The sequence below is a fragment of the Lepisosteus platostomus genome, chromosome 19 (assembly GCF_059453375.1).
Source record: "Lepisosteus platostomus isolate fLepPlt1 chromosome 19, fLepPlt1.hap1, whole genome shotgun sequence".
NCBI classification, from domain to species: Eukaryota; Metazoa; Chordata; class Actinopteri; order Semionotiformes; family Lepisosteidae; genus Lepisosteus; species Lepisosteus platostomus.
In genome coordinates, this window is record NC_142629.1 from 4277218 (window position 1) to 4304869 (window position 27652).

General features: G+C 46.5%; 1 protein-coding gene across 2 annotated transcripts; it reads left to right on the forward strand.

Moving 5' to 3' along the window:
* Positions 1 to 418: 418 nt before the first annotated feature.
* Positions 419 to 23547, forward strand: clcn7 (Cl-/H+ antiporter 7). 2 transcript variants are annotated; one of them, XM_088612299.1, is made up of 25 exons: positions 419 to 695; positions 6139 to 6213; positions 7088 to 7153; positions 7468 to 7533; positions 8086 to 8218; positions 9258 to 9367; positions 9625 to 9705; positions 10241 to 10303; positions 10590 to 10673; positions 10833 to 10926; positions 11432 to 11496; positions 11857 to 11973; positions 12834 to 12888; positions 13100 to 13160; positions 14914 to 15052; positions 15516 to 15609; positions 16721 to 16893; positions 17079 to 17130; positions 17999 to 18126; positions 18703 to 18788; positions 19190 to 19322; positions 19605 to 19664; positions 19997 to 20173; positions 20598 to 20678; positions 20947 to 23547. In XM_088612299.1, exons 1-25 carry the CDS (start codon positions 582 to 584, stop codon positions 21031 to 21033), a joined length of 2394 nt encoding a protein of 797 aa, XP_088468425.1. In that variant the 5' UTR covers positions 419 to 581; the 3' UTR covers positions 21034 to 23547. The 2 variants fall into 2 exon arrangements, with proteins under 2 accessions (XP_088468425.1, XP_088468426.1); XM_088612300.1 differs by lacking the exon at positions 6139 to 6213.
* Positions 23548 to 27652: the final 4105 nt, after the last annotated feature.

Consider the following 27652-nt stretch of genomic DNA (forward strand, 5'->3'; position numbering starts at 1 on the left):
GCACTGTCCTGGTAAGACAAACTCTGAACAGGGGTAGCTGAATTTCACAGGCGCACACTGCGTTGTTTTGGGGTCGACACCAATGACTCCGGAGCTGTGCCGGCGATTCCGTGACCTCCAGAGACCTGCTCACCTGCTCCAGCACCCAGCCCAGCAAGTATTCATTTTACTGACTTCAACTGCTCAGATCATTTTTCCACTATCGTGTGTCCACCAAAAGCACCGTTAACGTGAAGCAATTAATTCGACTTCAATTAATTGCTTACTTACGCCCTAAAATGATTTTTCGTGCGTATTAATTTCTAGTAAAGTTCTATTACTTAGCCCTTTGTTCTTTTTTTCCTATGTGTAAAAACTACATCTCCCACAATCCTCGGCCTCCAAAGGTTGTTTGTCCCTGCTTCCTTGCCGTAGCAGTGTTGTGACCGTTCCTTCTCCGTCACGGGATTCCCAGCAAGATGAGTGTCATAGGAAGAGCTGAGGAGGAGAGGAGCTGCTGAACAGGCTGTTAGAAAAACAGGAAAGGCAGGGAGACGGCGAAATATAAACACAAAGGCTGCGAATCCCTCCCGCTGGGCACCATGGCTAACATTACTAAGAAGGTGTCGTGGTCCAGCCGGGACGAGGACTCGGCTCCGGGGGAGGGCACCCCGCTCTTGAACGGCAGCAGTGGGGCGGAGAGGTACCCCAGAAAGGTAACAGCTGAGAAAGCGGTCTGCGAAGTTTGATCGGGATGAGACGGACTACTCTTTTAGTTACTTTTCGATCGCTTTTCTCTGGTCCCCGACGTGGGGTAGCTGAGATCGTCATCAGAAAGTGAAGGCGCTCGTTAAGTCGGTGGCAACAGGGCGAGCTGTGTGTGAAATGACCAGTGATCTTGTGTCCAGACGGGCTGGGCATTTTTAAACCCCGGTTGCTGAGGTCTGTCGCTGGTCTCCCTGCTTGTGCAGCTGCTGCAGTGCGCGCTGTGCGGAGCTGCACAGTCGGTGTCCTGTCTCTCTCGGCAAAGATCACTAATTGTGAAAGGACCCGGGCGCATTAAAACCCCAGCAAGCGCCATTTACTATGAAAAGGCGTGTTTATATCGTTTGATGTTGCAGAGGTACAGGAGCAAAACCGTATCACTGTTGCATCACGCCACACGCACGCTCACCGGTCCGTATCCGATATGTAAAAACACACGCAGACATGTATACATGCATACTGGAAATTCAGTCTTGTGCACGAATGGCCCATGTAAAGTAAGTGCATTCTGATGATGAACAAATTTGTAAAAGAAAATAACACGGGTAAAGGGGGGGTAGATCTGTGCTAACTACTCTAAAAGCAGTGTTATGTCTGGAAAGACAGAAGTAGTTAAGGAGACCTGTGGAGAAACGATAAGAAGCTTGCGAGTCTGTGTACATATCAGACTGATCAGACTTTAAGGATTATTGCTGGCGACAGTGCCTGCACAGGGGTGTCTGTACCTCAGAGGCCAGAGTTCAGGAATTGTGCAGGATGTTTGAGCAACACTGAGGCATTTCCACATTCAGGCACTAATCACAGTAAGGGCCACAGTTCAGGGGTTTTGCCTGGGTGGCTAAAGTCTGCCCTGGCCAGCAGGTTACAGAATCTGCACCCACACAACGGTGTCCCAGAATAAATAAACCTTTTTTTTTTCAGATTATTTTCATACACCAAAATGCCTGTCAGATTTTCCCGTTTAGTGTAAATGAATTTGCACAGTTTCAAGGGTGTTGTAAGGGATTTTTCGGAAGGTCCAGCACACGCCATGCTTCCTTATTCCTTGTGCAACACACTTGCTGAAAAGGAGAATTTAATTCTGACTCACTTGAGACCTGATAGCTTTTCGCCAAAAGGGAAGTACTTGTTCACTGGCCTTTAGCGCAGTCTGGCCTAGTTAGTAAATTCTGTGAGCTTTAGGTCCCTTGTCTTGTCTTCCCTTCAGCACAGTTCATCAGTCTGGATTGTCTGGGTGTTTTTCACCCCCTGGCTTTTTCCTCAAGACGGTTTTAGGTTTTATGGGTTCAGCTGTATCATAAAATCAGTTTGGCCGCAAATTGTGCTTCTTGTCACACTGAATGTTCAGTCCTTGTCAGTGCCGATGGAAACGTTTATTACACAATCAAATAAAAAAGTTATGAGGATACCTGCTTGCTTCTGACAAGAAAAGACGACCGATTCTAAAGGGCAGCATTGCTGCCGAATGGAGTATTTTAAAAATTCTTCTGATTACGCTTAGTCTAGCTTTTTTTTTAGTCAAAGAGGCTGCCTGTAAGATCGTTTACGCTTCTAGTGAGGAGCGGAGGCAGGGGTCATCACAGAGGGAATTGCTGGCATCCTGAGGCGGGCAGGCAGAGGGAGGGTTAACGAGTCACATGTCGGCCGTCAGTGTTGTCTGACTTTGTTGTTCCTCAGTGGAGATGGGGAGATGCATGCTCACATGCTGCGCTGTCACACGGCCCTCTCGGCAGTGGGGATCCAGAGTTCCCGTACACCACAGAACCACGTGGCACTGAGTGCAGATCATCTGATCATCTGGTCGTGACAATCAAATTGCTCCCTGCATCTGCCCATCTTAAGCAGGGTCAGGAGGTGGTGCATGAGTGGTGTGAATTACACTCACAACAGTGGCGAATAGTTGATTGTTCTCCTGCTCCTCCCTGCTTGTTGTGTCCTGACGCCGTGACCCAGCAGGCTGTCTCTCTAGTGTGTGAGAAAGCGCTTCCTCTTCATGCAGTGTTTTTCTATGCTTACACCAGCAGTATATAAGCATGTCCGTATGGTCCAGGTGTTTTCTATGGATTTGCCAGCGGTCGCTAAGCATCGGTCCAGGCGCCGGCTCGTTTAGGGCACTTGGGAAGGTTTCTAGCCCTCTCCCTTCTAGCCTGAATCTGCAAAGAAAGCCAGCAGGCGCTTTCCAAGACCGAGGGGGGGGGGGGGGGGTCCGAGAGGGGGCTGAGGGGTTCCTCTTCCAGCACGAGCCTCGCGAGCCCGTGTAGCACCATGTGCCACGCTGCCGGTCCTGCGCATTCAGCAGGCGACGGCCGGGCCCGCTACCGTTGTCAGGGACCCGCCTGGGTGCGGTTGTGGTTTTGAAAAATCCAAACCAAACTGTCCGGGATTGGGAAAACGGCAGGAGAAATAATTGGGAAGCAGCAGCAGCTCAGCGATGTATATCGTCATGCAGTTCTCAGAATGGCAAGCAACATCAGAGCTGACTCCACACACCCGCTGCATTCTCAGTTCATAATACTCCCATCAGGGAGACAGTACAGGGGACCAAATTCAAATACAAACATTTCTAAGAAGTCCTTCGTCCCCTCTGCAATAAAACCACTCAATGAAGGTATGTAAATGTACCCCCTCCCCTCCTATTTATTTATCCAACTGTTTATGTGTCACATATTGTTGTTGTGATTTCATGTGACTCTTTTTGTTTGTGTGTTTTGTACTTCTGTGAGAGAAGCCAAAGACACATTTCCACAGCAGTGGACAATAAACTAGCTACTGTAGCTATTTATTTATTGAAACAAAGGGACTTTTAGTTTTAAATCTGTGTGACAGTGTATTGTCCAGCAGCGCAGAACATTGAAGTAATGGCCAGGAGGTTACCGGGCTTGGCCGTGGTTCTGATTTGCTTGCTGTGTGAAGTGAACTGTTGCCACAGTGTAGGTCTTGTGGCTGTTGTGTGTGGGGACGTCCACAGCCGTCAGGGCTGGTGATTGTGTTGTGAAACACTGGACGTGGCGCTCCTCTTGCGCTCTGCCAGGTTTCATTTCATTGGCAAATGCGCCTTTCTTATCAGCAGCTGGTGGAATAGAGCAGTTCAGATTCTTTGTTCCTGTACCAGAGACGAGTTTCACTTTTCATATTAACTTGAAGTTCCACATTTTTCTTTTAGCACCACATTAAAGGCTTTTGGCAGTCTGTCTTTATTTGCTCTGAGCTTGTATCTCATGTTTGCGTTTGGAGAGAGAAAGCTACATATTTGCTCTGTTTTTTTTTTCCTGTGTCTTACCACAGTGTGCTACCACAGCTTATCGTCACAGCTCAAAAGCAAGAAGGCTTTTCAGTTGTTTTAGCTGGCATTAAATTTGCAAAGAAAGTTGGTTTCCTGACACAGAATTACCATCGAACAGCCACATCCTTTTTTTAGTAACAAAAGGGGAAGACCTGGGGGAGAATCTGAGGAGTTTACAGCCCTGCTCAGGAAAGCAGCATTTGAGCTGTGTGACGCCAAACCAGCTGAACTATACTGTCCCATTGTGGTCTGACAACCAGAACTCCAATTTCCACATTTGTTCTTGAACAAATGCACAGGAGTTTGTAAAAGAAATGCGTGCTGTGTACGCTGTGTACTTGATCTGCCTCAAATTCCACCAGCAATCTTAGCTCAAAGCTCTGTGCACTCAGGAACATGCGTAGTCTTCGAGTGACAGCCGACTTGGGCTGGGGAGAAAAATGATTTTTTCTTTCAATTCAAAATGCTGACAAAGCTGACCCTGTGGTGTCAGGCTTTCCTGGTGTTTGTGATACTCCTCTGCATTCAGATGAAGTGTCCTTTCAAAGATTGTTCTGTCTGTCGAGGCCCTGAAATCACACAATCAAATGGCCCAAGCCAACTGCATAGCAGGAGCACTGCCGTTGTAATGAGCTTTTTGAAGACCTCAGACACTGTACTCATTCCGCTTGCTTGCTTGAAGTAGCAAGAGCAAAGCAGGATTTCAATTTGCTCTGAGATCCTCAGACATATAACTGGAGCAGAGATACCAAAACTGGAGTTTAAACAGCTCCCCTACACTACAGTGCTGCACTTGTAACAGAAAACCAATTTCCTTCCGGATTGACTGGTTTCTCCTGGCACACCACAGTGCATTTGTTCTTCTCAGAGGCTTCTGTGCTTTCTGTTCTGTGTGAGAAGTTTTTCCTTCTGTAAGCTCCTAGGTTTTCTGCTCAGAGGCAGAGCCAGATGAATGTATATGCGGTTTTAGGGAAGTGTTTTTGTTTGTTTGTCCAGCGCATCTCTTGCAAACTGCAAAAATAAATCTAGATGTGTCAGTTGTAGTCCCCGTTTTTTCTTTATCTGTAGGCTTGATCAGAAGTTGGCAGACAGGGACAAAATCATGGTCTTTTCTCATTAACGATCAAAGCACAGTCTAAAATAGGAATTCACCCTTGCTGTGAGCCAAGCAGATTTTGCCCACAAAGAGTGCACTGTCCACAGCTGATGTTACAATAAATACAGCCTGAGATTTGCATTAGTCTGAGATTTGCCCAGCTGTGGTGCTTTCCTGTGTGGCAGTAAATAAGTCATAACCAGTCTTGCTCATATTTGTTTCTTGCTGCTTTTCATGTATTTATTTCAAAAGTATGCAATTTCATTTAACCATAGAAAGCCTTCTGAAACAAAATGGGTTTGTTTCCTGTGTGCAAACATCCCGTTTTTTTTAATTTCCTCAGTTTTACAATCATATTAGCAGTTCGTCACAGCAAAAGTCAGTCCTCAGATGGTTTGACTACATTTTACTTCTTGCAGTAACTCTGATATGGAGTAAAGTAACAAACATTACTATATGTATTTTATTTATACTCTGTTGGTCGAGCATGAGACTCATAGTCCCACACCCACCTTCACTAACGGGCCAACATCCACCCATCCGTTACTAGAGAAGTATTTTCCATGAATAACGCCCTCCCCCCCACCCAATCAGCAGCAGGTGAGCAGACCTCCGCCCCTCTCTGCAGTTTGCTGTTTCTGCCCTCTGAAAGCTTGGTAATGAGGTAAAATGAGTCCCTCCAGATTCAAGGAGGTCTCCCGGTATGTTTGGTCCCCTGTCATGCAGGGCCGGAGCAGGAGCACTGCTTGGTCTTATTCCCACCCGTGCAGTCGTGCAGTCGTGCAGTCGTGCAGTCGTGCAGTCGTGCAGTCGTGCAGTCGTGCAGTCGTGCAGTCGTGCAGTCGTGCAGTCGTGCAGTCGTGCAGTCGTGCAGTCGTGCAGTCGTGCAGTCGTGCAGTCGTGCAGTCGTGCAGTCGTGCAGTCGTGCAGTCGTGCAGTCGTGCAGTCGGGCCTTCCAGATGCCAGTATCTGTTTGCTGATGTTTGGTCTCTGCGTGACATGGTTTGTCTTGTAGATGTCTGGCTCCGGTATGTTTCACATCGGCAGGCTGAGCACCGTGGACCTGGAGGAACCCATCACAGAGCAGGAGGTAATCGTGGCTTCTGACACTGGGGCGCTCAGATGGTTCCCTCTTGCTTCACCTCTTGACTGTCATCTCTCTTGTCTCGCCGGTTTTGCACATCTTGTTGTCTGTGGGACGTCTTTCTGTCTAGGCCCCGCTTGTGTCTCCCAATAGAATTTTATTCCTTAACTGTTTGTGCTTCTCCTCGACACCTTGACAGAGACTTGGAGGCCTTGCTTCCCGGCTGGTCTCACAAAAGTGTTTCTGAAATCGGTCCGTCGCAACGCAGAAGGGACTGTTGGGATTAGTGGCAGACAAGAGTGGAGCGAAGGCGGTTTTTCCAGCGTTTTTGTGGTTTTCACTGCTGCGGAAAGCATGCAGACTGTAGGAACCTGTCCAGTCCACCTGAGGCCTGTGCTTTGGGCTGGCTGGGAGTGGGTCTCCAGTTCACTTACAGCTGCTAAACACTTGAGTGACTTGTGCGATATACAGTATGAATATACACGGTGACCTTCCTGTTGTGTCAGGAGCTGGGAGTGGGGTAGCTGGTAGAGACCTCCTGAGAAGGGAACAGTGTGACAGGCTGCCCCCCTTGGACCTGCAGACTGTGTCGAAGCTCAGATAGGTGCTAGTTTTAGAAGTGCAATCGAGGAATCTTATCAGGGGAAGCTCCGTTTCTGCTCATCCACTGGGGTTGTGCTTTGCTTTCGCTTTTCGCCTTGTGTGGAAGAGAAGAGTTCTGGGAAGATTCTGAATTTTCCACGTGGTTCAAGGATCTTGACCTTTCTGTGTACCTTTCTCCTGTTATGGGCATTCTTCTCCATTACTCAAACCTATATTGTTAATTTCATATTCGCGTTTCTCCGTCATCTGAATGTTCTTTTCCTCTCTTCCCTTGCAGGATGCGTTACTCAACTGGCCCAAAGAAATACCTCACAACGAAAAGCTCCTTTCGCTCAAATACGAGGTAATCGGAACTTTTCTCTGCCTCGTTCAGTCTTTTTGGATCACACTCATGCTTAGCAGTACCTTTTCTGTCTTTCCTCTGTATATGTGCCCTACACGGGTTACGGGACCTCTGTCAAAAGAGCAGAAATGAAACATTTTCCCCATGTCGGTGAAAGTGTGGCGACTGCGATCCGCTCCTTACTTTTTATATCAGTGAGGCCCCAGGGACACAGATGTGTCGTATGAGCCGGGTCATTTTTAAGCTCCAACTGACTTGCATTCTTGGGGCTGGCAGGGAGGTTGGGTTTAACAAATTGATCTTTTTTGTTTCAGAGCCTTGATTATGACAACAGTGAGAACCAGCTGTTTTTGGAAGAAGAGCGACGCATGAGCTTCGTGGTAAATTAAACTGAGGGCTGTGTGGAAATGAGTTCAACACAATGAACACATGGGTTCATTTTGGAGTTCGCACAAGTGTGTGTTTGAGCTTGGAAGTCTAAAAAACATTTGCAATTATGGCATAATCGTGCCACTAGATCATTTTATCGATCGTTTGATTATTTTTAGTTTTCATAAGGTGAAATTAGAATAATTGTAATGCACATAGACTACTGCCAGTTTAAATGCCTTTTGTCCAAATTCTTGACACTTTGAATCAGGGAAACTCCAGTCCTGCACTGCCACATTGTCCTCTGGTCTTAATTCATTTTTATAATTGTAGCACGACTTCTTATCCTTAATTAATCATGGAATTGATCATTTCATAACTAGTCCTAAGAAGAAAATATCACCCATTGTATGTGTATGGTCTGATCTGTGGGCTGCTTGAAAAAATACTTGCAAGAAAGGCAGGGATAGTTCCTTTGTGTTGCATCAAGTAACCTCATGCCAGGCTTGTCAAAATAATGCGCCACGCTGATGGGTAATGGGGTCCGCTTGCTTCCTGCGCAGGGCTTCCGGTGCGTGGAGATCAAGAGGTGGGTGGTGTGTGCCTTGATCGGCATCCTGACGGGACTCATCGCCTGCTTCATAGACATCGTGGTGGAGAACCTGGCTGGGGTGAAGTATAGTGTGGTCAAGCACAGTATCCTCTTGCGCTGTACAGGGACAAGGCCGTACAGAGGCATTTTATCCCTGATGGACAAGAGCCGTTCCCAGTACAGATAGATTGGGCGGAGCGGTGGCTCTGTGGCTAAGGATCTGCGTCTGTGACTGGAAGGTTGCCGGTTCAAATCCCGCGGCCGGCAGAGGAATCCGTACAATGGCAGACCCTGCACTCTGACCCCAAGCTTCTCTCCCTGTCTGTGTCTCCTTGGAGAAAAGCTGGGGTATGCGAAAAGGCGAATTCCTAATGCAAGAAATTGTATAGGGCTAATAAAGAAACATTACATTATTATTATTACAAATAGTTTTCTCGACCAGCCGCACAAAATGCAGAAAATAAACTGGCCTGATTGGCTAGGTATTTTAGATCGGTCCTTCAGAGGCACTTGAAGCTGTTAACTGAGAGTATTGCAGCAACGACTGCATAGGTGCAAAGGGCACCAAGACCTTTCAGAACCTTGGGACTGACTAAACAGTGAACTTGACTGAACGGTGTTTTTTTTTCATAGCTCCATAATCCAGGTTGCCACTGTAAAAGTTGGATGGTAAGAAGGAAGGGGAGGTGCTGTGTGTTATGGTTAAATGGCTTAGATGGTGATTATTAGGAGCCGTTTATTGCAGTGAGAAAAAAGGAATAAATTGGACGCAGTGGCAAAAAGCTCTGAAAGTCATTTTCAGAATGTCCGAAAGTTTGTAAATGAGAGGAGGCCTTTCCATTTCAGTTTGCTTGCCTGCTAGTAGCTAACTGATTCAGGGATCTCGCCCAGCCGTGTCTGTAGAAGAAGTGAGGGTGTCGGCTTCGTCAACACGACCGGGCAGCCTGTTCCAAACTTCCTCAGCCCTCTGTGTGAAGAATTGTGCCACTTGTTCTCAGTTTTCTGTGTACTTCCACGTGGTCTGCATGAGCTGAATCTTAGAAATGCTTCTCTTTGTGGTCAAATTTCCTTCTTGGAATGTTACATTAGCCGTTTCCTCCATCGTGTTTCGTGGTACAGTCTTTCTCTTAACAAACCTTCCAGGCATTGAGAATTTCACTGAAGGAGGGGGTCTCTCGATATCCCTGCTTCTGTGGGCAGCACTGAACTCGGCCTTCATCATGGTCGGCTCCTGTATAGTGGCCTATTTTGAGGTAAAGTTGATTTACATTATACCCCTTAAGAAAGACTCATTAATAGCCTTTATTATTATGTTCTTATTTTTTAAATCCCGGTTACTCTGGCCGGGAGGTGCAACACATCACTGTGACAGTGTTAAGGCTTGCACGTCCTCCTCAGTAGCTCACACCCCTCGTGTCCACAAGCCAGTGCGCAGGGGGGGCAGCGGTACTGTGGGGACTGGGGTCGCCCTCACCAGACACCGAGCTGTAAGCGTGCCCTTGTTTCTCAGCCCATAGCAGCCGGCAGCGGGATCCCTCAGATCAAGTGCTACCTCAACGGAGTCAAGGTTCCCCGGGTGGTACGGCTCAAGGTAAAATTAATTCTGATCCGCTGCGCCCAGCCTCCGGTGCGTCCAGCCGGAGTATTGGGAAAACACGCGCCTTCCGCCTGGCCGGCTCTGCTTGGGATTGGGATCATGAACAAAAGGAGAGCAATGATTAGAACAGAGGTTATCATTGCAGTGCATGCAAGTATCACAACACATTCTGCTGTTTATGAGACTGTGACATGCTGTAAAATCGAAATAGTACAATGGCAAGGGAAAACTGAATAGTATTTGAACTAAATATGAAAATGGCAAAGTGCCAATGAGGGCTGGAAACGAACCATATGTTAATTTTAGGGGAAAAAACAACTGTTTTACAGCTCTCGTGGGGCTTTTCAAATGTGGGAATGGCACAGTGGGTCCAGGAGAGTAGTACAGAATATTTATTGCCTCGCTGCAGTCGGAGGCCCACCTCTCCCTCTCTGGTTTGTCCTCCAGGGTTAGTGAGCTCCTCCGGTTTACCCACAGGAAGGTGAACTGGCGCTTGATGCTCTGTTAATGAACTCTGCTTGCTTTTCAGACCCTGGTTGTTAAAGTATGTGGAGTGATTTGCTCCGTCGCTGGCGGACTTGCAGTAGGAAAGGTAAAAAACAAACAAACAAACATCCATTTAAATTTCTCATTTAATTGGGTTGTATAGATTTTGTAACTTTCAATTAAATCTGCCGTGGAAGATTGGACAAGACGTACTTACAATCAAAGCTGATTGTCAACGCTGTGGGTTGGATTCATCAAGACGTGGACAGACCTAGCCACCACTGCACCTTCCAAATTCATTTATTGATTGCAGTTCTCTGATCGAACGTTTTGGTTCACCTGCACCTGTGCCTTGCGTTATAATCTTATCAGTTCTCTGTCTGTCTGCCCAGGAAGGCCCGATGATCCACTCTGGGGCTGTGGTAGCTGCAGGCATCTCACAGGGCAGAAGCACGTCACTAAAGAAAGATTTTAAGGTTTGAAAAAGCCGTCTTTGTGTCAGCTAGCTTCCTAACTTGTGAACGGTTTTGTTCCAGTGCACAGAGGGGGGTCACATGGAACCCCTTCCTTTTAACATGCTTCCAAGGGTATTTGCCCAGCAGGCCTATGAAATAATGGCTCGCTTTGCTTTTCAGATCTTTGAGTATTTCCGCCGAGACACAGAGAAGAGGGATTTTGTGTCGGCAGGAGCCGCCGCCGGAGTCTCGGCTGCGTTCGGGGCTCCTGTAGGTAAGAGCCAAAGACCCGTGTCGACACAGGGCTGCAGCTGCCCGAGTCTATCTGTCTTGTCAGAGCTGGTGCGATTTCAGTCCTTTCCCGCTCAGTTCAAGGGCCCTGACAGACAGGAATTCCAGCAGCGCAGTACCACAGAGACTTAACCGGGAAATGTTTTTCAAAGCGCTCTTGATCTCTTGCCCCTCACAGCATGAGATATTCATACTACCTCTGGAGTGGGAATCAGTCTGGTCAGAATTCGTTTACTTTGGGGATTTTTGGACTCAAAAACTTTGAGTTTTATGAATCAAAGCACTATCTTCATTTGATAATGAGTTGCAGAGTATTGGCAAAACGGATTTGACCTTTTTTTCCTCGTTGTCAGGAGTGTCCAGGTGTACTGCCCGTTCTGAAGATGTGTACGAGGTGGTTGTACCTCTGGGCTGTTAGAAACCCCTGGTAGAAAGGCAGTAGCATCACTGCGCTCTCGGTGGCCTTGAGGTGAACCTCTGTTTTTCAGGTGGGGTCCTTTTCAGCTTGGAGGAAGGGGCCTCTTTCTGGAATCAGATGCTGACCTGGAGGATTGTGAGTACCCGGATACACGAGGGACAAAAACAGGCTCTTTGAGATCACGTCTCAGTGTCGATTATTTCCTCAGTCTTGCAGACGTTCTCTGAAACGCCGCTTTTAAAGGGACCTATGACCAACGTTGTTTTTTCATCTGGTTTTAAAGTGAAACCCCTTAGGAAGGCATTTGCAGGAACGACTTGGCCCACGTCTGCAATGTGAGCCTGAGGATTAAAATGGAAAAGCCTGGGACAGTGGGGTGCCTGTGTGCTTGTCGTCCAGTTGTTTGATACACTTTGGTGTTGTCTGTGCTTCCCATTAGCTAGAATCTGCTGCTGATTGCATTAAACTGGTTTTAATAGAACCCTCTGTTTTTAGTTCTTCGCGTCCATGATTTCTACTTTTACACTGAACTTTGTCTTGAGCATCTACCACGGTAAAATAGGGGATCTCTCCAGCCCTGGTCTCATCAACTTTGGCCGTTTTGAAAGTGAGGTAAGTGATCTGAAGGCCATCTGAGGATGAGAAACATGTGCAATGATAGTTATTTGAGCTGTAGGACTTGAGTTCTCCGTTAGTTAGAAGATCAGGACACGTCTCTTCAGGGGAATGGTTCTGCTGATTTAGGACAGCAAGGGATTTCGTAGTTCAAATGTTCACTTATAAGATATGTGATATGTGAAAATATAAGATATGCTGTATTTTTGTAGTTATAAGTTTGGAGCTTAGTATTAGTCTGTTGCTATCAACCGGATCAAATTTCTCTCCTTAAGAAAAGCAAACACTTTTACCCTGGCCTGTTTTGGCAGGGCTGTTTTGTGTTGCACTGAGATTTATTATTTAAAATGCGTTTTAAAATGGTAAATCTGTCTGAAACGGGCCACTTCTTTCAGCCTTGCGGTGCTTATCTTTTAACTCCTAATCTGGATCTTGAAGCCTACATTCTTTATTTCTTAGCAACAATGTAAGAAGCATTGTGTATTGTAACCAACTAAGAGACTGCTGGCAGCCCTCTGGTGTCCTAGTTAGAAGGGAGTACAGTTTGCAGTTATTTTTAATGAGCCTTTTTAGTAAAGGAAATTTCAAGCAGAAGTTATTGTTGTCTCGTATCTAAGCATAATGACCAAAAAATGAGTTCCTTCAATATCGGGTTACAGGACAGGATTTTCCCTGTGAATTAATTCCCTGTCATATTAATATATTTTGGAAAGGACAGGAGAAGAATTGGACTCTTGCACATCTTAGTTTCTGTCTCTGGAACAGCCGTCAGGTGCGATGTGACATGGGTTTAGAAAGAAACCAGACGTTGAACATGGAGCACTGCCAGGCCTCTAATAGCGTTTTCTCTTTTGCAGAGCGTGGAGTACTATTTGTACGAGATCCCCATCTTCATGCTCATGGGCGCAATAGGTGAGCAAGTTGTCCTTGGTTTCCACAGGTATGCTCAGCTGCTGGAGCTGCCTGCTTCACAGCAGTCTGAATCGTACTCGTTTGCCCCTCCCTTGAAACTGTTCGTGTGCTTTAATTTGTGTGATTATATGAATATTTAACCATTTCTTACTTTAAAAAAAATGCGTGTGACTTCACGTGTCAAGGAGTTTATTTTTACTTTCTGTTTCAGGAGGTATTCTGGGAGCGCTCTTTAATTCCTGTAACTACTGGCTGACAATTTTCCGAATCCGGTACGGCGTGCCAGTGTTTTGTCACTTTGTTTCGTCGAAATTCTTCACCTCACAGTTTTATGCTCTTCCTTCGTAGCCAAGTGACATTTGAGTGTGCAGCTGCAGCTGACTGCTGACAGAAGGGCTGTCGTCCTCCCTCTCTGTGTCACACGGAAAAGAGCAGAACACAAAAACCCATCTGTGCGGCGATTTGTTTATTGCCACAATGCATTTTGTCGCTATGTCTGTGTTTGGGGTCCTCAATGCTTGGTAGTAAAACACCAGCAGTAGAAGCTGTGTCTGTCATCTCAAAAGAGAGGAGCACATGAAGAGTAATACCTTTGGCTGGAAATCAGTCGACTCTTCTGAGTTTGTAGCAAGTGCTCTGGGAGTGGAGAGTGCTGGGGGAGAGTGCTCTGGGAGTGGAGAGTGCTGGGGGAGAGTGCTCTGGGAGTGGAGAGTGCTGGGGGAGAGTGCTCTGGGAGTGACGCGTGCTGGGGGAGAGTGCTCTGGGAGTGACGCGTGCTGGGGGAGAGTGCTCTGAGAGTGGAGAGTGCTCTGGGAGTGGAGAGTGCTGGGGGAGAGTGCTCTGGGAGTGGAGAGTGCTGGGGGAGAGTGCTCTGGGAGTGACGCGTGCTGGGGGAGAGTGCTCTGGGAGTGACGCGTGCTGGGGGAGAGTGCTCTGGGAGTGGAGAGTGCTGGGGGAGTGGAGAGTGCTGGGGGAGAGTGCTCTGGGAGTGGAGAGTGCTGGGGGAGAGTGCTCTGAGAGTGGAGAGTGCTCTGGGAGTGACGCGTGCTGGGGGAGAGTGCTCTGAGAGTGGAGAGTGCTCTGAGAGTGGAGAGTGCTGGGGGAGAGTGCTCTGGGAGTGACGCGTGCTGGGGGAGAGTGCTCTGGGAGTGACGCGTGCTGGGGGAGAGTGCTCTGGGAGTGACACGTGCTGGGGGAGAGTGCTCTGGGAGTGACGCGTGCTGGGGGAGAGTGCTCTGGGAGTGACGCGTGCTGGGGGAGAGTGCTCCGAGAGTGGAGAGTGCTGGGGGAGAGTGCTCCGGGAGTGGAGAGTGCTGGGGGAGAGTGCTCTGAGAGTGGAGAGTGCTCTGGGAGTGACGCGTGCTGGGGGAGAGTGCTCTGAGAGTGGAGAGTGCTGGGGGAGAGTGCTCTGGGAGTGACGCGTGCTGGGGGAGAGTGCTCTGTGAGTGGAGAGTGCTCTGGGAGTGGAGAGTGCTGGGGGAGAGTGCTCTGGGAGTGGAGAGTGCTGGGGGAGAGTGCTCTGGGAGTGACGCGTGCTGGGGGAGAGTGCTCTGGGAGTGACGCGTGCTGGGGGAGAGTGCTCTGAGAGTGGAGAGTGCTCTGGGAGTGGAGAGTGCTGGGGGAGAGTGCTCTGGGAGTGGAGAGTGCTGGGGGAGAGTGCTCTGGGAGTGGAGAGTGCTGGGGGAGAGTGCTCTGGGAGTGACGCGTGCTGGGGGAGAGTGCTCTGGGAGTGACGCGTGCTGGGGGAGAGTGCTCTGGGAGTGACGCGTGCTGGGGGAGAGTGCTCTGGGAGTGACGCGTGCTGGGGGAGAGTGCTCCGAGAGTGGAGAGTGCTGGGGGAGAGTGCTCTGAGAGTGGAGAGTGCTGGGGGAGAGTGCTCTGGGAGTGACGCGTGCTGGGGGAGAGTGCTCTGGGAGTGACGCGTGCTGGGGGAGAGTGCTCTGGGAGTGACGCGTGCTGGGGGAGAGTGCCCTGTGTCCTCCTTTGCAAAACGAGCGTGTCGTGTCTGTGCCTCCCTGTCCGCAGGTATGTGCACCGGCCCTGTCTGCAGGTGATGGAGGCCATGCTAGTGGCTGCGGTGACCGCGGCCGTCTCCTTTGCCATGATTTACTTCTCTAACGACTGCCAGCCCCTCGGGGAGGACAGAGCCGAGTACCCCCTGCAGGCTAGTGCCCGAGCTCGGTCACCCCGGTCACACTGTCACTCCTCTCACACTGACCACCAGCTCTCAGTCACTCCTCTCACGCTGACCACCAGCTCTCAGTCACTCCTCTCACGCTGACCACCAGCTCTCAGTCACTCCTCTCACGCTGACCACCAGCTCTCAGTCACTCCTCTCACGCTGACCACCAGCTCTCAGTCACTCCTCTCACGCTGACCACCAGCTCTCAGTCACTCCTCTCACACTGACCACCAGCTCTCAGTCACTCCTCTCACGCTGACCGCTGGCTGTCAGTCACTGCCCTCACGCTGTTGTCTGAGTGTTTAGTCTACTCAGTGTAATATCTTCCACCCAACATTGCACCTGTGTGAGAGGGGTAACATCCCAAGCTGAGACTCCTGCATCTCCGGTCGGTTACAACGGCCCTGCAGATCCCTTCTAACACGGCTTTCGCTCTGGTGTGTAGCTGTTCTGTGCTGATGGGGAGTACAACTCCATGGCGACGGCCTTCTTCAACACGCCGGAGAAGAGTGTCCAGAGCCTGTTTCACGACCCGCAAGGTCTGTGCTGCAGAAACCTCTGCTTCCTTATTCAGAAAATAAGAGTCAGCGCTGGGCTGCAGGCAGAGAAACCAGACAAAGACAGACCTTTATGAAATGATATGTAAACTGGGCAGTGGCTTTTGTCCTTGTGGTTTGTGGAGCTAAGGTGAAGCTACCTGCGTTCCGACAGGGGATACAATTTGACTGGAGTGGAAGGAGAATCTTTTTTCAGAAAGGTTGAATGCCTGTGCTGAAAGTTTTCCACTACAGTATTTCTGGAGTTTTTCCTGAAACCTCTTTGCCGAGCCTCTCTGGTGTAGATTTCCATTGATTTAGTTCACACAGGATGTGCAGCAGCTGGTGTTTCACTCAGACAGCCCAGATTCCTCCCCTCCTTCAGATTCAGATGACTTTCCCAGGTGTGCATCCTGCTGGGATGGTGATCTAAGCCCAATGTCCAGGCCTCTGTAGCATTCCTTCATCTACCCTAGCAGGCGCCTGGATGAGGGAGAGGCTTGTGTTTTTTCATGGACAGCAGTGATCCCGTACTGAACGTGCAGTTGTTTCTGCATGTTGTGCGTAGAATTTCAGTCCCAGCTTTTGGAAAGGCAGCACATCTCTGCATCGCTGCTGCTGCTCGAGAGAGAGAGAGAGGGTGAAAGGTCTCCAGGTTCTTTTTTCATTTTTTAATGAATACCTTTGCCTTTTCTAAGAACCAGTGCCGTTTCTTCCCCAGCTGAGACCATGGAAGATAGACTGGAAAATAGATCATTTAGGTGATTAGGAAATATTTAGTATGCCAGTTGTTGGTTTTTATAAAATTGCATTTTATGCTTTGTTGAATGAGAGGAACATTATTTTCTTGAACAACGCTGCCCTCTTCTGGAGAGCAGTGATAACGCTGTTGCTGTTTCTCCTTTAGCTACCAGCCTGTTGTTTTTTCACAAGAACCTGTGTTTTCTCTAAATTGTTCTCCATGACGAAAGCATAATGGCATTCCGGCTATATAGCTGCCAAAGTAGCAGGCTCTGGCCTTGAGATTTCTAAAGCAGAACACCATGCAAGGGCAAAATGCTTCATGATGTTGCCTCAGCTGAATGAATAATGTTACTTTATTGTTTTTTCTTAGGCTCTTATAATCCACTGACCCTGGGTCTGTTCACACTGAGCTACTTCATCCTGGCCTGCTGGACCTATGGGCTGACAGTGTCTGCTGGAGTCTTTATTCCCTCCCTGTTAATTGGCGCTGCGTGGGGTCGACTCTTCGGCATCCTGATGTCCGTCCTAGCTGCAGATGAGTCGGTGAGTGCCGAGTGTTTCGAAGAAAGCTGGAATCTGGAGGAAATTGATCGCTCACACCTAGGAGAAGATTCCGTGTTTTCAAGCAGTTTTGTCGCCTGCCTGTTAGTGCTTGCAGGAGATGCACGTGAAGCAATGGTTTTTTAGTTGAAGACTTAGTGCCTCTGTGTCTGTGATCTGTTTGTTAGACGTGGGCAGATCCAGGGAAGTATGCCTTGATTGGGGCAGCAGCACAGCTTGGTGAGTACGCACATTCATTTATCCTGTGTGTGGTCTCCATTCAGTCCATGCAGGACACGGGAGTACTAGGGCTAAGCTAAAAGCCCTTGTCTTGCTTCCTTAAAGCTGGAAAAATACAAAGGATAAGTCTTATCCCCAAATTTTCTTGCTAAGAGAATTCCTTTTAATGGTTGTCGAAGTTAGAAGCCATATCTCTGCTGCTCTGATGGGCTCTATTCCATTGAGCTGCACTCAAGGAAAAACAGCCTACAATACTGTATTTTTCTCATGTGCAGCAGATACAGAACAGGAAATAAGATATAATAAGACCACTTTATTGGCCATATACAATTTCTTGTATTAGGACTTTGTCTTTTCGCATACCCCAGCTTGCTCTCCATGAGACTAACAGACAGGGAGAGAAGCTGGGGGTCAGAGCGCAGGGTCAGCCATTTATACGGCACCCCTGGAGCAGGGGGGATTAAGGGCCTTGCTCAGGGGCCCAACAGAGTAGGATTCCTCTGCCAACCGCAGGATACGAACCGGATCCTTAGCCACAGAGCCACTGCACCGCCCAATGTGGTGTTGATGCGGGATTCTGGGATTGATCAGGAATGGAAATGTTTGCTTGACAGGAGCAACAAGAGAGACCTGATGGCCAAACTCTCAAGAACAGTCTGTGTGTTGCCATTACTGACCTCTCCAGGGATATTTCAGCTTACTTTCCAATCCACTCAGAAGTAAACAGCTGCCTGCCTGCTTGGATGCTTGAATGAAATGTGTTAGTACGGTTTCTTTGGAATCCATTGCGCTGGGTGGCATTATTGGGTGTTGATGGTCAGGGACTCCTGCTGAGCGGAGTGCTGGATGGGGAATTTTCTTGGCGCAGGTGGAATCGTGCGGATGACGCTCAGTCTCACTGTCATCATGGTGGAAGCCACAGGGAATGTCACCTACGGACTTCCCATCATGCTGGTCCTGATGACTGCAAAGATAGTGGGCGACTATTTTATCGAGGTAAAACGGATCGAGCTTTGAGGAAAACACAACAATCCTTAATTGTAGAATTCTAAAAAATGACCACTTTAACATCTATATCAACAGCCTCATGCAGTGCGTGACTGCTGACATTAAAAGCAGTGTGAGAGCTGATGTAGCTAAAGGCTAATAATAATGATATGAGAATTGGTTTAAGTAGATTTAAAAAATAAAAGGAACATGTTTCATCAATATAAGCTGGCAGCTTGTCTTAATGTTAAAAATGCCAGTCTCATTGTCACGTATCAACTTTTTTTAAATGGAAATATCCCAGTCTCATATCTGATATTTGGTTAGGCTGCAGTATTCCTAGTAGTACCTCTGCTTGTCAGCAGTTCTTCCTGATGGAAAGTGATAACCCCTGGGAAGTTTAAATGCTAGGTGAGACATTGCTGATGTATCTAAGAGTACGATACTTCACCCACACAGCTCCAGTAAAACGCTCAGCTATGTAAATGGGTACAGATGTGAATCACTCTGGGTCCAATCATCAGATCAGTAAATGGAAACGTAACCGGTTGGTTGTAAGTGTGTTTTCTGTCTTGTCGTGTGCAGGGGTTGTATGACATCCACATCAAGCTGCAGAGCGTGCCTTTCCTACACTGGGAAGCTCCACACACCTCTCACTCCCTCACAGCCAGGTCAGCTGACCGAACTCGTCCTCAACGCAGATCTGCAGCAGCAGTTCCAGTCAGACAGGGGCTTTAGTGAGATGCGTGTGTCTCCTGCATTCTTACCATGAATGGGACATGTTAAGAACCAAAAGTTGTGCAGTATCCTAAAAGCTGGGAATGCTTAGGTGTTTTGCAGAGGAAATGCTTTGTCATGCATTTTATTGGTCAGTTAAAATCCCTGCAAATTGAATTTAAAGTTAAACTACAGTGCGAGTTGTCAGATGACTGAAATTCTTTGTGCTGGTTTTGTTTACCATAGTAAAGTAGGTAGAAATGGAGCAGCATGTTGGGAGTGGCGTCTTGTGATGGGCTGGTGTACCTCTGCGGCGTCCTGCTTTGTAAAGGTCCGTTCTCTCACTTGGTTCCAGGGAGGTGATGAGCTCTCCAGTGACGTGTTTCAGCAGGATGGAGAAAGTGGGGGTCATTGTGGATGTGCTCAGCAACACGTCCACCAACCACAACGGCTTTCCGGTGGTCAGCGAGTTCACGGACGACGGCGAGGTGTGGCTCTTCTTGCTGCAGTGGGCTGGGGGCGGCAGCGCAGTGGCTGCATGTCTAAATGACACGCTAACCTGTCGTGTGGCACGGTGTCGCTTTGCGCCAGCATAACCAAGTATGCTGTTTTCAAATGCTCTAGACTTGTCATCAGGAAGGGCTGGTAAAAAACATAATACAAGGATGTTTGTCTGTTTTTATTCTTCGCCTTAACGCCTTTGTATATACAGCGTTTGTCAATATTTCTTTTTTTTTTGTCGGATTATTTTTTTCCTTCTTTTTTTACAGCCCGGGAAGATCTGTGGGTTAATTTTGCGCTCACAGCTGATTGTCCTGCTCAAACACAAGGTGAGGTCCACGCACTCTTTCATAGATACTCTGGCGCTGCGGTGCTAGGGGTGTTTGACAGAAATCCTATTGACACCCATATGGCATTTTAAAAACCGTTCCAACCAAGGGTTTACCTGTGTAGCATTCCCTTCATAGTACATTACCCTGATAATGCCTTTGCAGCAGCACTCAAAGAGAAACATTCAGGTTTTGTGGTGTTGGTATTGCATTTCCCTGGAAGCAGCTGTTTCCCGGCTGTGTTGTGCAGCTGGTTTTGGACAGCAGGGGGAGACAGTCTTGACTGCCTGCCTAGGGGTGATACAGACTCGGGTGTGTCTCTCTTGCCCCAGGTGTTTGTGGAGAGAGCTCACTCTCGCCTCAATCAGCGTAAGCTCCAGCTGAAGGACTTCCGGGACGCCTACCCACGGTTCCCCCCCATCCAGTCCATCCACGTGTCCCAGGACGAGCGGGAGTGCATGATGGACCTGACGGAGTTCATGAACCCCACGCCCTACACCGTGCCGCAGGTGCGAGCCGGCCTGTCCCATCAGGCAGTGCGGTCGCGCGTCCAGAGAGCTTAGCTTGAGCCAGCTGCTGCGGGCGCTGGTGCACAGGTTTGCCTCGAGGGCTTGGAGTTGGCAGACCAGCATGACTCTTCAGTCTTCTCTTTAAGAAGAGAAGAACCTTAAACCCGACTGCTTCTAAATAGTCCTAGTCACTGCAGGTGACTCCTACTAATGCACCTGAAAATCCAATTGAACCCAAGCCATGTTTTTTCCCAGATAATGTTTTTGCGTGCTTGGAAAACAAAGCACACAACCTTCTACACCGAGGTTAATTTTTGGTAGATATGAAAACGTCTTTCTGCGTTTTTTGGGATTTTCGGGTACCAGCGATTCCAAAACGCTCTCCTAATGCCCTGAAATCTTGGTGTTGTTGTGTGAATCGCAGGAGACGTCCATGCCCCGTGTCTTCAAGCTGTTCCGAGCCCTGGGCCTCAGACACTTGGTGGTGGTGGACAGTGACAATACGGTAAGTTTTGGAGCGCAGAGCTGGAAGGGATCTCACCAGCAGCTGAATTATTTCTCCTTATTTCTGGAGGTGTTAATAAGAAATGTGTGTCGGACATCACTGGGCGTGTAAGTTGTTGTAGTCCCATGTCCTCTTTTACTCCATGCTGTTTATAATCAAGGAAAATGTGTGTTTTACATGCCGAGCGGACTGGGATGAAACTTGATGTTAGCAGGGGGGCAATCCTGCGTGTCTGGAAGCAGTGCTGACTCACGCCCTGTCGTTGCAGGTGGTGGGTCTGGTGACCAGGAAGGACCTGGCTCGCTACCACCTGGGCAAACACGGGCTGGAGGAGATGCAGCTGTCACAGACGTGAGGGGACGAGGGCGGCCGCGCTGCACGGAGACCGGGCACACCACTCTGCCCATACCCCTGCTGCCCGGAGAGTGTCAGCAACTCTCTGCCCAGAATCGGGCTTCGTGGGCCGGCGGGGAGGGGAGGGAGGGGAGAAGGCTCTCAGATCGCAGAACAGTAACGATGCCAACATTCACCTGACAGCACCATCTTTAAAACAGTTTAGCTTTATTATTTTAGGAGAGCTCTTTTGTTTTATAGGTAGCGATGGCTGTTTATTGTTGCTGCTGTTGCATTTCGCACAGAGATCTAGGTTTGTTGATTTTGATTTTAGCGTGCAAACATGCTGTCTGTTATGATGTAAAGAAATAGTAAGTCATTTCGTAGTGATTTTTCATTATGTTTTCACTGCCATGTGCCAACAGTCTCCTTTGTAACAACGGTCAAGCGATTAAGGATTCAGACACAAAAGTAGCACAGTTTGCAGGTTTGGATTGTCAGTGCTGACATGTATGATCCGTGCGCAGCAGGTTTTAGCAAATAATTTTAGACATCAACTTAAATGTTGTCCCTGCTTTCATGTAATTAAGTGACAGTTGTAACACAGACCCACACAACAGGCTTTTTAAGGTTGAAAAAGATTTTGCCAACAGGTATATTTCAGATTTCTGTTCTCTCATACTGTGCTGATTTCCAAGATGTTTTGATCTGGTTTTTGCAAACTTTTCTAGGTACAGGTTGGAGTGGTGTGCAGATCTTTTGAAATTGTGTTAGTGCTAACAAAAAAACATTTCTACATAGAAAATGTGATAGATATACTGTACTTAGCACCTGTTTGCCCACAGATCTGTATTACCTCCGTCGATCTGCAGTGCACTGGAAAGGATTTGCCAATTTACAGCAGCACTTTGAGGCTGAAATATAAGTATTGTAAAAATATTTTAATTCTATAAGAAAAGCATTAGATCTATAACAGTAATTTACAAGTTCCAAGATTTGTAGACAGAAGACAACTGTTCTAGATAGACAATGGCCTGTTCTGGAGACAAGCTCTGCTAACTTTAACATGGGTTAAAGTTAGGAGGGAAGATTATAATTACACAAATAGAATCAGGAACTTGCTTTATCATCTCTGAACGAATGGGAAGGAAACTGTTAAAGATGTACCTTGTGTGTGACAACAGACTGTTATCCTTACAATATCCCAGATACTAGAAGATGAGTCCATGAAAAGAGAGGTAGTTAACAATCCACATTTGGCTGGTACTTCCTAAGTGTTATGTGAGTTTGTGTATATGTACAGGCATGTAATATAAAATACTTTTTTTTACTTTAAAACTATTGAAACATTTGGACATTTTATCTATATGAATTCCAAGTGTAACACTGTTACCGTGTATATATTAAAAGATATCTGAAGTTAAAAGACGTTTACAGACTCGTCGAAATGAAATAATTACAAAACGTTTGTAAAATAACGTACAAAATTAACGGAAAGGGCAGGAGTTTTATTTTTTATTGGTTTTGTCCTTATTTTCTGCTCAGTCCGTGTTAATTTTAGAATTCCTGCTTTATGTATACACGATGGATAATTTTTCCACCATGTGCGCCTGAAGATTTAGTGAAACTCTTCCCCAGTTGCTGGACGTTTTTATTTCTTTTGCCAGCTATAAAGTTGTGTGTGCTCTCGGCTCTCCTCACTGCTCATTTCAGCTTTTGGAAAATAACTGTTGCTTTTTGCTCCTGGACATCCAGAGTAGTTCGGTTAAGCTGGTCAGCTGATTTTAAAAACATGCATGTTTTTGCTTTTTCCGGTTTGCTTTTTGGACGGTCTCTGGGTTGCTGCTACGCTATGAGGAAGAAGCCGCTGTTTGATAGCGGACAGATGGGTTTATGAAACTTCAAAAGACTGTTTATGAAAAAAAAACTGCTTAATAGACTAAGCAGTTCTCCAAAAACAACGTCTCTGCTGGAGCCTCTATGATCTCCACCTGTTCTCCCCCTGTGTGGGATTTTTGTGCACTGTGAGATGTATCCCCAGGTTGATATGGGTGATATCAGCTGTGTTGGAAATGCTTTTCAACACCTTCAGACCGATTATTAATCCTATTGAACTGCTCAGTGGAATGTTCCTGCAGCTGACTGTGGAGAGGAGACCCCACTTCTGAACTGCCTCGCTCTCAGCCTCCTCCTTCCTGTACCTCTCATTCCATGAAGAACAGTGCCTTTTGTCTTCACTTCAATGTTTCTTTTACATTAAAGGCATTTGTGCAAAGGACATTGAATCTGTCAGTTTAAAAGCGGCAAGATTTCAGCAAAGATATTTCGTGTGCTTAAGCTTCAGGTTTGTTGAAATCGTGTCAGTTATTTAAAATGTTTATTTCCCTCATATGTGTGTATAGTTTTTTTTAGATAAGCTGAATTTAAATATGATGTCTAAAAATGCTAAGAAATTGTTACAGATTTTGCTGAATTTTATACCCTCTGTGATTTGGGGGAATTGTGTACTAATAAAGCTACAGATTGATAATAGAAATTATGTCTTGAGATCTGCTTAAAGTGTTTTGTCCTTATGAAGAAAGGAACTGACCACTTTCTTATGAAAGTCAGAGCTGTAGATATTGACAGTCTTGGATTTATGAGATATTTCTCCATGATCTTTCATGAAGTGTTTGTACTGCACTAATCAAGCGTACCTCTTATAGGTATTTTCTCTGTTGATGCACAGATACTGCCTTCTGTGTTTTATTCTTCTTGGGTTAGAAATGCCAGCAGCCATATCACCTTGCAACTCACAACTGGCAATCCACTGAATCCCAGCAGGTGTGAGCCTGGCCAGTACCTGGATGGGAGACCTCCTGGGAAAGCTAAGGTTGCTGCTGGAAGTGGTGATGTGATAGTGGGGCCAGCAGGGGGCGCTCACTCTGTGGTTTATGTGGGGCCTAATGCCCCAGTATAGTGACGTGGACACAGTACTGTAAAAGAGCGCCGTCCTTACGGATGAAATGTAAAACCGAGGTCCTGACTCTCTATCGTCATTAAAAATCCCAGGGTGTTTCTCGAAAAGAGTAGAGGTGTTACCTCTGGGTCTTGGCCAAGTTTCCCTTTGGCCTTTTCCAATCATGGCCTCCTAATAATCCCCATCTATGAATTGGCTTTATTACTCTGCTCTCCTCCCCACTGATAGCTGGTGTGTGGTGAGCATACTGGTGCACTATGGCTGCCGTCGCATCATCCAGGTGGGGCTGCACATTGCCAGTGGTGGAGGGGAGTCCCCATTACCTATAAAGCGCAGTGAATGGAGTGTTAGTGAGAATTTTGCTAGAGCATTTTCAAAACTGTACTGTTGCCATAAATGCGGATGACCAGAGAGGGGCAGTGGTGCACCAGGTTGTCCTGAAAAGGTTTTGTGTAACAACTACATTCAGAACAGTCAATGAACTGTTCATTTACACAGTGCAGAAATACATCATGCAGTGTAATATAAACAGAACAGAGGAAGAATTCCAAATAATACGATACTGAAAATAGTAAATGGGGCAGGATTTACTGCAGTGCTTGGAGACATCATGCTGTAGGTTTTGAAGGTGTGGTTATCACAGTGTTTCCTTCTCAGCTTTGCTAACACATTGTAGTTTTCAGATTGCAAAGAGCTTTTAAATGTGCCTTTCAAGCAATTCAAGCACAGCAAAGGACTATACTGCACTTCAGGTGTTAATAGTGTTAATTTCCTATTTGCTTCTCCTAAATTGCCTAACCTTGTCATGTTGGATAGCATTGTGGAGCATAAGGAATTTGTATGTTTGTATGGGTTATGTTTCAGTTTTGCTTGAATGCTGTTAAACATAATTGCAATTTTAAATAAGTAGAAATAATTTAGTTCATTCTCTTTTTATTTGCATTCAAAGTGTTCCACTTTCACAATCGCAAAGACTATTGTGGAGTCTTGGCTGTTACTGAACAGAGCCAGGTTACGCTGTTGTTCATGACCCACACTGACAGCAGGTGAAACAGTTTGTAGCTGCTGTCTTGCCCTTAGAGTCATGTAGAATGTTAATGGAAGAGCTGTCTGAATGTGATTCTGATAGTCCTGAAATTTGGCCTCGACTGCTCTGTAAATAGTGACAATGGAGCTTTAATCTCTCAGCTGAATATGATGAGGAATGTGTTAGTACAAGCGTCTAAAGCATCGAGAAATACTGGGAAAACATGAGATCTTATTTACTGAGATTACTGAGCTGCCAAGTATCCTCGGTGTTTTACATAGCCAAGGCTTTTACAGCCCAATCAGCATGATAATCAGTGACAGGCTAGGAGAGAGATGACATCCGTTTTGAAGAGGAAGAGTGACAGATCGAGATATTATACAATATATTCTTTAAACGTCGGGGACTGTCAATACATTTTCTCCTACTGACACGCCAGCAGGTCCAGATTTCCTAATGGATACGTCTGGCAGTGCCCATATCAGATGTGAGTAGCTGTTTAATATGGGTAGGAACCTGAGCTTATATTCTACTTATTTCTCCAAGCTCTGGCAATGGCCTTTAGTGTAGAAATTACCCTTTTAATTGTAAATAATAAATAGCTATTTGTAAGCCTTAAGTCTGAGAGCTTTACAGTATTTTGGTTGAATTGGTTGAAAAAAATTAAGGTCTTTTGATCTTAACATGTCTAAGTACAATCCATTTACCTCACTTAGTGATTAGGTGTTTAATCCAGTACACCACAATATTCCTTTGGAGTTGTTAGTTGTTAATCTCTTTATCTGTGCTTTGTATTGCATATTAGGTCACTGTTCTAACAGTGGCACCTGGTATCATTGCTGTCAAACAGAGATTAACTCAAAGTGCTTTGACAATCTACATCAGTAGACTGAACTGAAAACTTTTGTGATCAAAACCGGACTCAAGGTTAAATTCTGGTTTCTGGCAAATTTGTCCTTGAAAATACCCCTTCTCTATAAGATAAATATCTGCAAAATCCATCTGGTAAAAAATATATATGTATTTACAGTTTGTTACCAAGCTGCATAACTGCATAAGCATTTAGATTAAGAGCGATGAAAGTATCTGGTTTTAGGAGAGCAGGTTACTGACAACATAACTCTAGAGATAGGGTTGTATTGCTTTGTATGAACTTTTTTAAATATAATAATAAAGTCGGCTGGGCACCCATTCAAGACTGCCACTTGTTTTATCAGTGGGGTTGCCATTAAGGTGTAGGATACTGAGCTGATGGCTTGTCACTGCTTCATTGAGTGACTGTGAAAGCAATGTCTTGTCTTGTCTTTGACATTCCTCTTATTTCAGATACACCTAAACTCAAAGAAATACACAAAAAACATGCTGAAGAGTGAAGACTGAGCACAGATGATCTGCAGGCTGTCTGAGCCCTCTTCTCACAGGGGGTACAGTGTGTGCACACATGCTGAAGAGCGAAGAGGAACAGTGTGGGAAAAGGGCTGGATGAGCACGTTCTCCCCAGCTCATGAGATGTGTGCAGCCAGTTGAACTGTTGCAGTTAAACGTCACCTTGTCATTCATTCCTCAGCACAGTATTTGCAGTTTAATTGTTTCGCAGTTACACTAAATTCGCCGTTTAATGAGACCAGATTCCTTCATTTATGGCAATGTTTGAAAATGACAATGATTCTCAAAATTAAAACCATCCGTTCTTTCATTTTTCATATGGATACGGTTTCTTTAATATAGATTAGAAGTTTCCTCTCCCCTTTAAAAAGGGTTTCCTACTATAATGCTGTGTGAGGATCTAAGAGACTGGTAAAAGTTTTACTTGACCCCGGCACAAGGCTATGACCGGCACAGAGCAGCAATATCATGTGGTAGCAGGTGATGAGACAAACAGGAGGTAAGCTGCATTGTGTACAGACTCCTGATACATCCTCGGTTTAAACAGTGGTGTTATTTGCTTCCTTACAGTCTTACAGCTGCTCGTCTTGAACCTGTACCTCATGTTTTCCTGTCTCAGGCTCTCAGTGCTAAAATGAATACTTTCCAGAGCACATGCGAGTCTTCGGTCATGTGTACATCAACACTCGTCTTCAGAAAGATAAACGGGGAGGAAGAAAAACCATCTCTGGGTATAACAGAAATAACAGAACCTAAGACCTTCGAGAAATCTTGTGCATATTCATCCTGTTTGCAGATATCTTTTATCTGTCATAAGGGAGCAACCAAATTGTATTCCTAGATGTTGAAGAAACACGTTCCAACCATTACACACTTGAGTTGTTTTTCTTTTAAACAGGAATCGAGCGATAGCAACACAGCCCATCCTGAGAGCTCTTGGGTTGTGAGACTGAGTGGGGAGTCATGTCCATGTAGGAGCAAGTAATGGTTCTACTCTGAACGGAACAAGCTGTGGAGTTGATAATAGTAGCCCGTTGCTGAAGACGAAGGAGAGTAGGCTAGGGCAAACTCGGGGGTGCCAAGAAGGAACAGGGCTAAGGGTCAGCTGTTAGTGGTCAGAGCTTCGTGGCCCACACTGATAACCTCCTGTCATGTCTCTGAAGGACAGCACGCATTAAATATGACCAACAGCTTGGAGATAAACAGTACTTTTGGTTTGCAAAAGACAAACACAGCTTATTGATTCTGTAGTTTTATCTCTGTTTAGGT

What these genes read in the sequence shown, in the direction of transcription:
- clcn7 (XM_088612299.1), top strand. Translation starts at nt 582, where the DNA reads ATGGCTAACATTACTAAGAAGGTGTCGTGGTCCAGCCGGGACGAGGAC. An exon ending in AGATGCTGACCTGGAGGATT is followed by an intron (nt 11,497 to 11,856) that starts GTGAGTACCCGG and finishes CTCTGTTTTTAG; the next exon opens with TTCTTCGCGTCCATGATTTC. An exon ending in TGGGCGACTATTTTATCGAG is followed by an intron (nt 18,127 to 18,702) that starts GTAAAACGGATC and finishes TGTCGTGTGCAG; the next exon opens with GGGTTGTATGACATCCACAT.